This window comes from Cannabis sativa, chromosome 8 (genome assembly GCF_029168945.1).
Source record: "Cannabis sativa cultivar Pink pepper isolate KNU-18-1 chromosome 8, ASM2916894v1, whole genome shotgun sequence".
NCBI classification, from domain to species: Eukaryota; Viridiplantae; Streptophyta; class Magnoliopsida; order Rosales; family Cannabaceae; genus Cannabis; species Cannabis sativa.
This window is the reverse complement of record NC_083608.1, coordinates 46,481,354-46,495,166: the sequence shown is the minus strand read 5'-3', so window position 1 is coordinate 46,495,166 and position 13,813 is coordinate 46,481,354. Positions and strand designations below refer to the sequence as shown.

The following is a 13,813-nucleotide window of genomic DNA, read 5'->3' as shown; positions in this document are numbered from 1 at the left end:
TCTTTCTTTTTTTCCGAACCTCACTCACGCTTTGACTTTTTCCACTTCTTTTGCTCCAGGACTGACTTACGTTTGATTTCAAAATTTCCATTTGTTGGCTCATCTGTGTATATCCGAGAATGACACTACATCCGGTTTGTGCCACCCTGAAGCCAGAAAACTAGACTGTCCAAGCACAAACCCCTAAGGTTGCGGGTCTGTAGAATGTAGGGGTTGTATAATGTGTTCTGAGAGGAACAATAGACGGAATAAGGAGTTGCCGTGCATTTGAAAAATTACTGACATCGATTGAAGGTGTCAGAACAACTCTGAAAACATGTAAGCATCTTCTAGACTGATGAAATCTTGGGCCCTCATAAAAAAATTTGACAAAGTGTCAGATCTTTGTCTTTGCATCTCGTTCCAAAACAAGGATCATGTCAAATTTTCTGGCTGCAGGGCCAATAATTTCATGTCATCATTAACTTTCGTCTTGGTTGTTGCCTCCATCATCCATTGAAAATAGGCTTTAAGGTTTTCCCCAATCTGCTACTTAATGTTGGTCAACGAGCTGACCTCAATATCAAGGTCCTTTGGAACTATAAATTGCTTTTAGAACATGGGCTATAGATCCTTCTGTTACGAAATTTATAGACAATACGCAAGTGCAAGTAATCAAGTAGTAAACTCACGCAGGTGAAGTCGAACCACAGGAAATTGAACTGAATACCACTAAATTAGACTTATGATTCTATTTGGTAGATAAATAATTTTGATAGATTTTAAAATAAAGAAAAACAAGAAAATCAAAGAAAGCAATTAAGGTGTTTAATCAAGGATGAGAAATTAGGGAAAATTATCCTGTTGATTTAATTACCCAATTGTTAATGCTAATTATTATTCTCTTTCTTAATGTGAATGACAGATTATAAAAATTAACCTAACTCTTTTCAGATCTTTTAGGTCCTAAATCACATGTTATCTAATTATCTTTGAGATAGATTAACATATAATCAGCTTTAAACAATAATCTAAATGTCACAAAGGCTATGCAAATACTTTCGTTTCACATCGAAATCTAGTTTATCCAATTTTAGCATTCCCAATTCTCACTTTTCAGATTTTAAATTAGGATGATAGAACATGTATAAGGTGATCAATGTTAAACATGTAATTATAAATTTAATTATAAGTATCATATATATTTAATTATATATAATGTATTACTTCTTAAAAATGTAATTTTATTTTTTTTATAAAAAGATTACTATTTTATTTTATAATTTAAATTAGATTTTATTTCTTATCATTATACATATTTTAATTGAAATTCTATTTTTTCAAAAGAAAACAAAATAATTCAATTAATTCAAAACTAAATGCTGAATTATTTTCGGTATAATCTAATTTAATCTAGTCCAATCCAAATTATGAAAAGACCAATAATGAGTAATAGTGTAGTGTACTCTTTCATTTTGGTGGGTCGTTAGGGTCAAACCAACTGAACTGAATTTTTATAAGTCTACAATTTCGGTGGAATCTTAGGAACGTGCAAAGAACATTCACAACATATATGAACTTAATTACATCACATATAAATTAAAAAAGAAAATATATTATTATATATATTAAGCCAATATTGACTTTTTCATATATGATTATTAGAATAATATAAGAAAAAAAATATGATTATAAAGTATTCCGCAGTTTTAATAGGCTCCCATTTTTCATAATCATACACTTTAAAGACTAAATAATGTATATATATAATAGTAGTTGCCAAATTAAAAAGAAGGCTAGCTATATAATTATGAGCTTTATCAAAGAAAAGAGAAAAAGTGTTGATATTTATAAGAGATAATTATTAAGTCCACCTTTTCATTCTATAATATATGGATTTGGTTTTAAAAATCAAACTAGACAGCCTCACTAGCTAGAAGAGATGAGAAAATGATGATCCAATGAGGTAGAATCCACTATATATATATATATTTATCTATATACCACCACTACTACTTGATATATATATATATACTATGTGATTGTTACGTGCCAAGCCACGTAGTGTTAGTTTTATTTAATATTTTAGTTTTTTTTATTTTAATTAATAATTAAAATAGTATAATTATTTGAACGATTTGTTTTATAAAAATAAAATATGTGTCAGTATATTTAATAAGTAAAACATAATTGTGTTATAATAATGTATGTTATTAATAATAAAATGTACATTAATCTTCTAATTGAAAAAAGTTCTATTATCTCATTTCATATTTAATAATAGCTACACAACTATATATTTATAGACTTTCACATTCTTTGCAAATTACTAATAAGCACCAATAATATTTTCATATTCTAATATTTTTCAACCTTCTCCTCTTGGTGGTAAAATTAAAAATAAAACTAAAAATAAGCACAAACATATAAGGTAAATACTAATTTTAGCCTATTTCATCTTTTTTTTTTATTATCTTTTCTAGATATTTTATCTATATTTTTCTTTTTTAAAAAATAAATAAAAAAATTATTAATATTCTCCCAAAATAGGTTTGTTAGAGAGATATGTGGCTAAGATGATTTTTTTAATTTAAAAAGAGATTATTAATATTTAAAAGATGGTTTATTTAAAAGATTATTTAATTTTTTGGTTTAATTATTGGGTTTATTTTTTAACGGGAGATCAAACCTAATCGTTAAATTTAACAGAATATTCTTTTATTTTTAAGTATATTCTGTTAAATCAAGAATGTTAAACCAAGAAATGCCGTTAGATAGGCACTTTTAATATATAAAGATAAAAATATATATATATAATTTATAAAATATATAACACGAAAATTGTATATGAAAATAACTAACCCAAAATCCAAAGCATAATACGATCAAGATAGATAGATATATATTGGTGGGACATATATATAGCTAGATATATCTATATATATATATGCATATATTACAATATAGTGTTTTCAATTGTATTGTATATTATAAGTGGGATTGGAATAATATTTAATCGAGGAGATCTTTAGTTTTGAATCTTCTTATATTACAAGACAAAATACATATTATATAATATATCATTTTTAGTACTAACCACCGTACGTACGTATACATTTTGGCATTTTCTTACCTTTCCAAAGGATATATATACACTCATATTTATCCTTGTTATATACGTCATCAACTTGACCAGGTTTTTATTATTATTTTTTTTTTTTGAAACGGATTAATGAGATTCATATACACATAAATATAAATTGTTTTAATTCATGTTACAAGAGAGCTCCCAAAATCATGATTTTCAATTCTAGTTAAATTATGGGTAAATATTATTTTGGACTTTGTATTTTGTAAAAGTTACATATTAAACCCTGTGTTTTGTTAAATGATAAAATGGACCCTGTATTTTTTAAAACAGTAAAAATAAGACTCCGAGCTTAATTTTTAACAACTTTTTTTTAATACAACCAACTTGAAGACAATACTTAATACGAACAGATACAAAAAATGTAAATAGTTTTGTCATAACACTTTTAGATCGGATTATAATTAAACTTTATTTTGACAAAAAATCAATTCAGGGTCCTATTTGTACTATTTTAAAAAACACAGGGTCCATTTTATTGTCATTTAACAAAACATAAGGTCCAATTAGTAACTTTTGTAAAACAGAGAGTCTAAATCAATCTTATCTAATAACAAGTAACCGTTAAATATTGAATATCTAATAATTAAATTAGATTAAATATTATTTTTTAATGGGTAAATACCATTTTAGACCTTGTATTTTGTAAAAGTTATTAATTGGACCCTCTATTTTGTTTAATGACAAAATGGACTCTGTATTTTCTAAAATGATACAAATAGGACCCTGAACTGATTTTTTATAAAAATAAAACTTAATAATAATCCAATCTAAATGTGTTATGATAAAACTGTTTACATTTTCTGTATTAGTTCGTGTTAGAAATTGCCTTTAAGTTGGTTATACTAAAAAAAAAGTTGTCAAAAATTAAGCTCGGGGTCTTATTTATACCATTTTGAAAAATACAAGATTTATTTTGTCATTTAACAAAACAGAGGGTCCAATTGATAACTTTTGCAAAATACAGATTTAAAATAGTATTTACTTTTTTTTAATATTTAATTAAATCGGATATATTAAATAAAGTGTGTGGGAAAATTGATTAAAAGAGCATTCGTATATGTATATATATAAAATATATTTGCAGTGGAATCTTAAATTAATATCATTTAAACACTCTACAAGGAAACTGAAAAGAATGAGATTCAATAAATAAAGAAAAGTAAAATATTCTGTTATGCATATGCAGTAGTGAATGTGCATATTCATAGTACAACAAAGCAATTATATAATTTCATGATGATGAGCAAACTTTATGTTCTAAAAAAGCCAAAGGAAAATGAAGTTCAATACTTACTCATATTTCCACTCCAACTTCCTTTCTCTATAGACTCTAAATATTGTACGAAAAAGTATTTGAAAGAAGAACAATACCCCTATCTCATATATATCATCCCTTCCAAACATTATTACAAAGCTAGTACAAAGATAAAATTAATTTTCTAACCAATAATTACATACTCTATTTTTATTCAACATCTAAAACCAGAGAGAAATCCTTGCAAAGTTTTAAGCCAATCATTTGGAACTAAATCTATTCATTCCAAGCATATTATAATACATTTTTCAATTTTCAGGTCTTATTAGAATATCATACAACTTTTAAACCACATTATGTAATAGTTAGAAGATATTGATGCACCTCAAATTCTTATAAATTTTCAATTAAAGTATTTTTTCCTTTCCTCATTGTAATGATTATAACATCCATATCCTTTCTTTTCTTTTTACAGCTAACGAATCGACTGAACATAAAAAGGAAAAAAATAGACAAAGATTAAAACTCAAAAAAATACCCAAAGATCAAGTATTATTTCCTTTAAAATTTACAGATAGGTGAATTGCTTGATCTAGTTGAATTACCTTTAACTTTGAATTTTTCCAGTTATATTCAAAGTCAAACAAATTAAAACTCAGAAAAACATAATTAAAACATTGCCTATCTACATCTGCATCCTATATCTAAGAAAAAGATATTATACAGAGCAACTAATTAAAAAAATAAAATCATTTATTTATATAGAGAAAAAATTAGATGTGCATACATGAAAAACTTGCACAAATTATGTGAGTTCATGTTCAATTCAGTTCCTGTACAGATTCTTAAGTCTTGAGCTTTAATTGTTTAGTCCAATCTTAGATATCATCCCACCTATACCATCAAATGGCTAAATAATTATTATCATTACATTCTACATTCAAAATGAGTCCAACGACATATAACATGACTATTTTTAAATTTTAGAGTTCAAAAATCTCACTTAAGTAGTACACATTAATTATTAGTAGTGGTTTAAATTGGTGTACTAGAAATACCACAAAAAATAGGAGTGATATATCAAAACAATCACCTCGACGAGTAGATCACATCAAAGCGAACTATTTGTCAAAACGGTATACGATATCGCTAGAAAAGGACAGATCTACAAAAACATCCCCTAAAAAAATAGTGTGTCGGGCAAAATGACTTAGTATATATTATTCTCCTCGATGAGCTGATTCTAGTGATGAAGACGACTCGTCAAATGGACACCAAAAATGGCTTAAAATCATTTCAAAGTCTAATTAAACTTCCAAATTTTAACTTGGGATGCCGAACTAAGACGTCAAATAACAACAAAAACCAATAACAAATCCTTATAAAGTAATATTTAAAATCTAAAAGTAAAAAACTAATCTATAAATAGGTGTCCCAAAATATGGTGAAGATATTATTATAAAAAAAAAAAAAAAAAAAAAAAAAAAAAAAGAAGATATTATTATTGCTAAATAAACTATGCACATTTTGTGACGTCGTTTTCGTTCTTTGTAAAATATTTAAAGAAACGTATAATGTAAATTAGTTTTCATATTGGTAATATGAATGTAGACAATATATTATAATTATAATTTTGAGTGTATTCCCTTCGATCTTATTATTTATACTGATATATTATATATAGTTTTATTTTATTTTTGTGGTCTAACTTCTTATTAAAAGATAGGAACACATCACTGAAAGCAACAACATGCACTTCATTATATATATACACTAACATATATATTACTTGAATTTTTACAAAATAATGATTTATTAATTTCCCAGATTTTTTTTTTCATTGCATATTACATATTTATACTAGCTATAGTAGATTAGCACAGCATACCTATTTATAATTACATATTTATTGTATATCTTAATAAAATCTAATACATAAATTTTATTTATTACATTTTAGAATAAATGCATATATTTTGTTTATATTGGGAACTATGATATAATATTCTTTGTCAACTAACAAAATAATAAATTAGATTTAATTAGTTCTATATTCAAAATTTTAGTGAAAGGCAACACATATGATATGAATATATATTTTTTTACTATACATCAAAGTAAAAAAGTTGACCTAAAAAAAATGATTTAAAAGTGTATTTTTAAGCGATATTTAACCAAATCCTCAAAAGAAAAATCATAATAGCAATTATAAAAATTATAGTTATAAATTGTAAAATTAATTTGTGTCCAATTAAAAGATGTTAAGATTATTCCATTATAGTTTAAATTGTAATGGTGCATAATATAACTTTTACATAATATAAACGTAGTCTTTCTATCATATTATATTTAATTTTATTGTAATTAAAAAAAGTGACAATATAGATAATAATTGATAAATAGATGTAAATTAAATAATTTTACAAGTTTTTTTTTTTTTTGAGAAAACATTTTATTTCACAAGTTGTACTAATGATTAAAAAATTAAAAATAAAAATATAAATATATTATAAAAAATTATTTCTATTATTCATTAACGTAATTAAAAGTGTAAATAACGTATTTAATTTAAATATTTATCAATTACCATCCAATACTTCACACATTTAATTTGCATACAATAAAATTGAATAAAATGTATTGGAAGAATTACGTTATTGTAAAAAATTATATTCCAAAGAGTATTATTAATAAATCGTACACTATATAAGACACAACTTGGTAGTATAAAACGGATCAAAAAACACAAATGCTAATTATTCTTATATATGTATATATTATAAATGTAAATTATTTAGGCTAATTAGGATTTTTACCCCTCAAATTTTGACATGTACTAAATCATGCCCCTGAATTTTTTTGGCCATTAAAAATTTCCCATAAACTATTAAGATTATTAGATTGAAGGAATTTTGTCTAATTTCACTTAATTTTACTATTTCAGCGATTATTTATGTACTAACCATGCTCCCCAGACTTTGATATCTATCAAATCATACCTCTCAAACTTTGATATGTACTAAATCATGTCTCCTGAATTTTCATTCATGTTAGACTTTTTTTACTAAAATTAGATAAAAGTCCTTAAATTCAACAATCTCAATAGTTCAGAGAGCATTTTTAACGACCTTAAAAGTTCAGGGGCATAATTTAATAAATGTCAAAGTTCATGGATAAAAACCCTAATTAGCTAATTATTTATAACTGAAGAAACGTAAGCATTGATATTACTATTAATTGATCAGATCAGAAATTATGATACCAAAAGAGGTTATATATAGGTACATTGTATGGATAAATTGAAGGTGGCTGAAGAGAACAAAAGTGTTATAGATTCATTGATACCATAAGATATGGGAAATCAATTTTCACCCACACTAAATAAAATAAAAATTATTCAGAAAATAAAAATAAAGATAGAAATGTTTAATTTTATCTAGCTATATATATTTATGAAAATCCAAATTTCAACATAAAAAATTTAAGAAAATAAAATAAATTAATGTATGCTTGTAAAAATAAATTATGTATATATAGTACATATATTATTATTTTATAAATAATACGTTCACATGAAAAATAAGTGTTCTTCACGAGAGCTATTATATGTATTAATTTTGATAAATGAATAATGTATGTTCTTGAAAAGGATTGTTAATTAATTAGTGTGGGAGGTGAATTGATTAGGTGAATAATAAATATTAATTACAAAACATTATAAATAATTTTTATAATATACAAAAAAAATATCAATATGGATATATTATACAGGGTTTTTTTATTATTATTTTTACACTTTAAAATAATTTTTTTATTTTTTTTTTACATTTTTACGAAATTTCACACAATAGCAACTAGTATAGCTACCCACATAGAAAATACTACTAGAGAAACTATCTAAAAAACTCAAACCGTAAATTTTTTAAAAAAAATTAAAAAATAATTTCTTATATATAATAATTCCTTATAAATATATATAATAAGGAACATAAATGCATGGTGATCAGGATCATCATGTCTTATATAATAAGCAGTTTCACATGAAACTTGCCATACTATCGCTACAAGTTGCATTTCTAATATTCATCAATTTTATTCATCACATTAATAATAATAATAATAATAATAACATATATACCAATCAATTATATATAGCATCATCTATACACGTAAATGTAGATGTAGAGTAATAAGCTGGCATTTTCTATTCAGAAAAAAAAAAAAAAAAAAAGCTGGCATTTTCTTAAAAAAGAAATGGTCATATATAAATTGAAATTCAACTTTTTTATTATTATCAATAATAAAAAAAAGGTATTTATTCTGTTTTCCCATTTCCTATAAATACCCCATCTAATTAATAATCATTTACTGTATAAATGTCTATTGCAAGATTTATAATAATTATTACACATTGTCAATATATATAGTAATAATAGCTAAATAAAGATGCATATTATAGTAATTACAAATTAGATATAATTTCCACCTGTTTTTTTTTTTTAAAAAAAAAAAAAAAATCTATACCAGTTTTTTGGTAAAAGGTTGTCGGCTATAATAAAATTCATTTTTATTATATGTAATATATTTAAATGGTCTATATGTATATACACCTATATTTTTCTATATTTATATATCTCTCTATATATAAATAATAATTTGCTATTTTTAATTAGTGAGAGTTAATATTTTGTTTTCAAATCCTCATTTCAGTTGTTGGTCCTTAGCTATTAATTTAATATTTTAAAGATAATGATGTATATCAATTTTAGAAAACAGTACAGTTATTATTTACTTTCCAATATCTTCATTTTTGTTATGCAAATCATCTAAAAAAGTAAAATCATAATTAATATTATTGATTTCCTCGAAATTTCATTAGAATGTGACTCATCTGCTTATTTTAAGCCAGAATATCATGTGGGTCATTTTCATTTTTGATTTTTTTTTCTCTACAGAAAATAATTAGACTATGAAGTCAAACAAAAAATAAAATTGAAAATTAATAAAAAAATATATTTTTTATTTTCAAATGACAAGTAGCTAGTGATTTTTTTGTCTATATATACATAGTTTAGTTGGTCTAAAAACTCTTGAGAACTACACTTTTTATAAATAATTTTTCTTTGAGTTTTTGTTCTTCTAAAAAAAAATAAAACTCAATACTGAAAAATACAAAAACAAGAAGCCATGGGAACTCAAGCTCCCACCAATCAGACCAACTATGGTGATCAGGTATTTATTTATATATATATATCATCTCTTTCATGTTCTATAAAATATGTTTATAGCCATTTTTTTTCTCTTTGAAATTTGGCTTCTTTTAGTTTTTTCTTGTCTTTTTTGTGTGTATTTTGGTTTTGTGTGTATTGTTTATCATCATAATCTTCATTGTATATATTACAAAAACATTTCTTGATATAAAAATATTTGAATATAAGAATCATATGGTCAGATTGAATTTTCAGCCATTTTTGTTTTTGACGAACAATTTTTTTTTTCTTTTTTAATAAATTAAGACATGTTTCTCTTCTCTTTGCTGAGTATTTTGTTTAATGAGCTGAAAACAGATATAAAAATATTAACATAAATATTATATAATTATTCTTTTTTGGCTGGAAGAAACATTATAAAATTATTTTCATATAAATATATTATAATAATTTAAAAATATATATAATAAATATCCAATATAGTTGACTGCTACAAATATAATATTGTAATATTAACACTCAAAAAAAAAATTGTAATATTAGTTCCCACGTGGCTTTAATTTTTGGCCTTTGATAACTATCTCTTCTCTACTCAATCGCCTTCATACGCTACTACTTTCATTTCGCTCATTTTTCCTTTAATTCCAAGTTGGACTTTTCCTTTTTTCTTTTTCTTTTTTGAAAATAATAATAATAAAAATTAAAAAATAAATAAACAAACAACCAAACAAACAAAGACTTTTTCAATTTCACATGGTTGTTCTAATAAGATGGGCAACCCCTATTTTTTGAATACAAACTCAATCTATTATCCTTTACTTCTTTTTTCCAATTGTATATTTATTTAAATTTATATTATTGAACTCACAAATAAAATTTTGTTAATGATGTTTCTCTTTAAAATGATATTTGACAAGATTTTTCTTAAATTAAAATTAATTATAATATTGGATAATATAGTAATCGTTTCTCATAAATTGGTGCCACTATTTATGTCATAACTTTGTTTACTATTATAATTTATGATTTAATAATAATGGTCCAGAGATTCATTTTCAACATTCATTAGCTGGCACATCTATATTTATTAAAATTCATTTTTATTTTACTTATTAAATACTATTATTCTTTATTTTGGATAAGTTTTCAGTGACATGCATGATTTACCAATTAACCATACTAGTTTTTTATTATCTTATTATAGAATATTACCGTTTTAATGTTTCAGAGCATGTGGACATGATTCACCATATATTACATTTTTCTTTTTATAGACATTCTTGTTTTGTTTCAATTAATTTGATCAACTTTTTAGGAAATTAATTTATTACCTTCCCAAGAATTGATTATTTTCCTGCTTTTAGCAATAAAAATTATCCTTAAATTAATCAAATAATTGTTCAATATTATCCAATTTTTATTTGGATTGGATTTGAAACATATAGTGGAATTTCATTTGATATTATATTTACTTAAAATGATTTGCCCAAATCATTGAAATTATTAGTGCATAGACTTACTCTTTTTTTTTTTTTTAAATGATAACAGTTTGTAATAATTTTGTAACAATTTAAAATTTAGAAAATTTAGTTGCAAACTTGTAATCGTTAATTAAAAAAGAAAACTATACTATGCTCTTTTGTAATTTTGTAATTTTGTTCAGATTTCATATTTTTAATATTTTTTTTTCAAAGCTGTATTTTTTATTTTGAAACTTCCTCTTTTTTAAAAATTATTGATAAAAGTTGAAAAAATGTTATTGATTTTCATAATATACATCATTGACTTAGAACCACCACATATTTGGGAACAAAACATGTGATATCAAATCACTTTGACTAAACTAAAAAGTCACCAGCACACCAAACCAAAAGTGTCTCTTAGCATCATTCAATTTTGAATTAAAACAATTGAGTTTTTACTATTATTTGTGAAAGAACTAATTAAACAAAGTGTTATGAATAATAGGATGATGAAAAAATAAGAAGGCAGAAAGCCATAGACGATTGGCTACCAATCACATCTTCAAGGAATGCAAAATGGTGGTACTCTGCTTTCCACAATGTCACTGCCATGGTTGGAGCTGGTGTTCTCAGTCTCCCTTATGCTATGGCACATCTAGGCTGGTCTGTTTCAACTTCAACTTTCAACACAAACTTTTCACATAGAACATTTCACTAACAAAAATTACTTAAAACCTTTTTCAGGGGACCTGGTGTTGCAGTACTAATCCTCTCATGGATCATAACATTGTACACACTATGGCAAATGGTTGAAATGCATGAAATGGTTCCGGGTAAGCGATTCGACAGATATCACGAATTGGGTCAGCATGCATTTGGGGAAAAGCTTGGTCTTTACATTGTTGTGCCTCAACAGCTCATTGTTGAAGTTAGTGTCAACATTGTTTACATGGTCACTGGTGGAAAATCACTAAAGAAGTTTCATGATGTTGTTTGCAAAGATTGTAAAGACATCAAATTGACTTACTTCATTATGATCTTTGCCTCTGTTCACTTTGTACTCTCGCATCTCCCTAACTTCAACTCCATCTCTGGTGTTTCATTGTGTGCGGCTGTTATGTCTTTGAGTTACTCCACCATTGCCTGGTCAGCTTCTGTTGATAAGGGTGTTCAGAGTGATGTAGATTATAGCTACAAGGCGACAACTAACACGGGTGTTGTGTTAGACTTCTTTACTGCATTAGGAGATGTTGCATTTGCCTATGCTGGTCACAATGTGGTGCTCGAGATTCAAGCTACAATTCCATCAACACCCGAGAAACCTTCTAAGGGTCCAATGTGGAGAGGAGTTATTGTGGCTTATATAGTGGTTGCATTGTGTTATTTCCCAGTTGCTTTGATTGGTTATTGGATTTTTGGTAACCAAGTTGAAGATAACATTCTTATCTCATTGGAGAAACCTGCTTGGTTGATTGGAATGGCTAACCTTTTCGTTGTTGTCCATGTTATTGGAAGCTATCAGGTAATTTTTTCAACCTCTCTTCTTCATTTTTTGCCTTATTCTTGTACTTTTTAGTCTGATTTTCTCTGTTTTTATTCTTTCTTTAGATTTATGCAATGCCCGTATTCGACATGATAGAAACTGTTCTTGTTAAGAAGCTTAACTTCAGGCCAACTTTCATGCTTCGTTTCATTACTCGAAACCTCTATGTTGGTAAGTAGTTTCTCACTTCATTTTTCAGTCCATGAAAATTAGTTCGAATAAGTGTTTTTCTCTTTAGTTAAGATATAAAATTTTCTTTTTTCTCTCTATATTGCAGCATTGACTATGTTTATAGGCATGACTTTCCCTTTCTTTGGTGGTCTTCTTGGATTTTTTGGTGGATTTGCTTTTGCCCCAACAACTTACTTTGTAAGAAATCCTTTCTAATTCATCCTTTTCGTTTAGTTCCTTTACAATTTTCAAAGTTCTGATCTTATATTTTCACTATGTTTCAATTTACAGCTCCCTTGCATAATGTGGCTTTCTATCTACAAACCAAAAAGATTTGGCTTGTCTTGGTGGGCTAATTGGGTAAGTTCACCTTCTTTCTTTCTTCCTTCTTCATTTTTTTATGTGATTAAACTTAGATTATTTTGGGATATAATCTTTACATAAAACTGTTTCATTCATTCATTGCAGACTTGCATTGTATTTGGAGTACTTTTGATGACTTTAGCACCAATTGGAGGACTCAGACAAATCATAATCAGCTCCAAAGGCTACAAGTTTTACTCTTAATTATTTCTAATCTCTTAGCTTAAAGTGTCCAAACTTTGTTTGTAGAAAAAAAAAAAAGGTAAACCAGTCAAAAATGATAACAAACACAACATGGATTTGAGTTCTCTTTTTGAACTGTCTGACTGATTTTTCGAAATGAAAAATCTCGGCATGAGTCTGAATCATCATCTTCGTCATCATTGGAGCTTTCTCAAGACTTTTAGTTCTTTTTATGGTTGTTTCTCTTAGTGTGTGCTTTTGTATGTATACAGTCACTTAATGTCTTTTTATGGTTGTTCTTTGCTAGAGGTGTGTGAAAGTCTTGCCTTATTTTAAATATACACATATTCTTATTATTCTAGTGTATGAATTTAAACCATTTGTTCCAATTTCATTATTAAATTTTTTTTTTTTTGTGGGAGTTTTGGTTTTTTCCTTTTGGCATCTTTTTGTGGTGGTTTTACCTTATAATTGAAAATTTCAATGACTAGCAAA

The 13,813-nt window shown here is 25.7% G+C and overlaps 1 protein-coding gene across 1 annotated transcript; it reads left to right on the top strand.

Moving 5' to 3' along the window:
• Positions 1-9,462: 9,462 nt before the first annotated feature.
• LOC115700540 (lysine histidine transporter 1) lies at positions 9,463-13,762 on the top strand. Its single transcript, XM_030628100.2, has 7 exons — positions 9,463-9,617; positions 11,564-11,721; positions 11,803-12,580; positions 12,667-12,772; positions 12,879-12,970; positions 13,064-13,132; positions 13,241-13,762. The coding sequence occupies exons 1-7, from the start codon at positions 9,573-9,575 to the stop codon at positions 13,337-13,339; spliced, it is 1,347 nt and encodes a 448-aa protein (XP_030483960.1). The 5' UTR covers positions 9,463-9,572; the 3' UTR covers positions 13,340-13,762.
• The last annotated feature ends 51 nt before the right edge of the window (positions 13,763-13,813 follow it).

What these genes read in the sequence shown, in the direction of transcription:
- LOC115700540 (XM_030628100.2), top strand. Translation starts at nt 9,573, where the DNA reads ATGGGAACTCAAGCTCCCACCAATCAGACCAACTATGGTGATCAG. An exon ending in TACTCGAAACCTCTATGTTG is followed by an intron (nt 12,773 to 12,878) that starts GTAAGTAGTTTC and finishes TCTATATTGCAG; the next exon opens with CATTGACTATGTTTATAGGC. An exon ending in TGTCTTGGTGGGCTAATTGG is followed by an intron (nt 13,133 to 13,240) that starts GTAAGTTCACCT and finishes CATTCATTGCAG; the next exon opens with ACTTGCATTGTATTTGGAGT.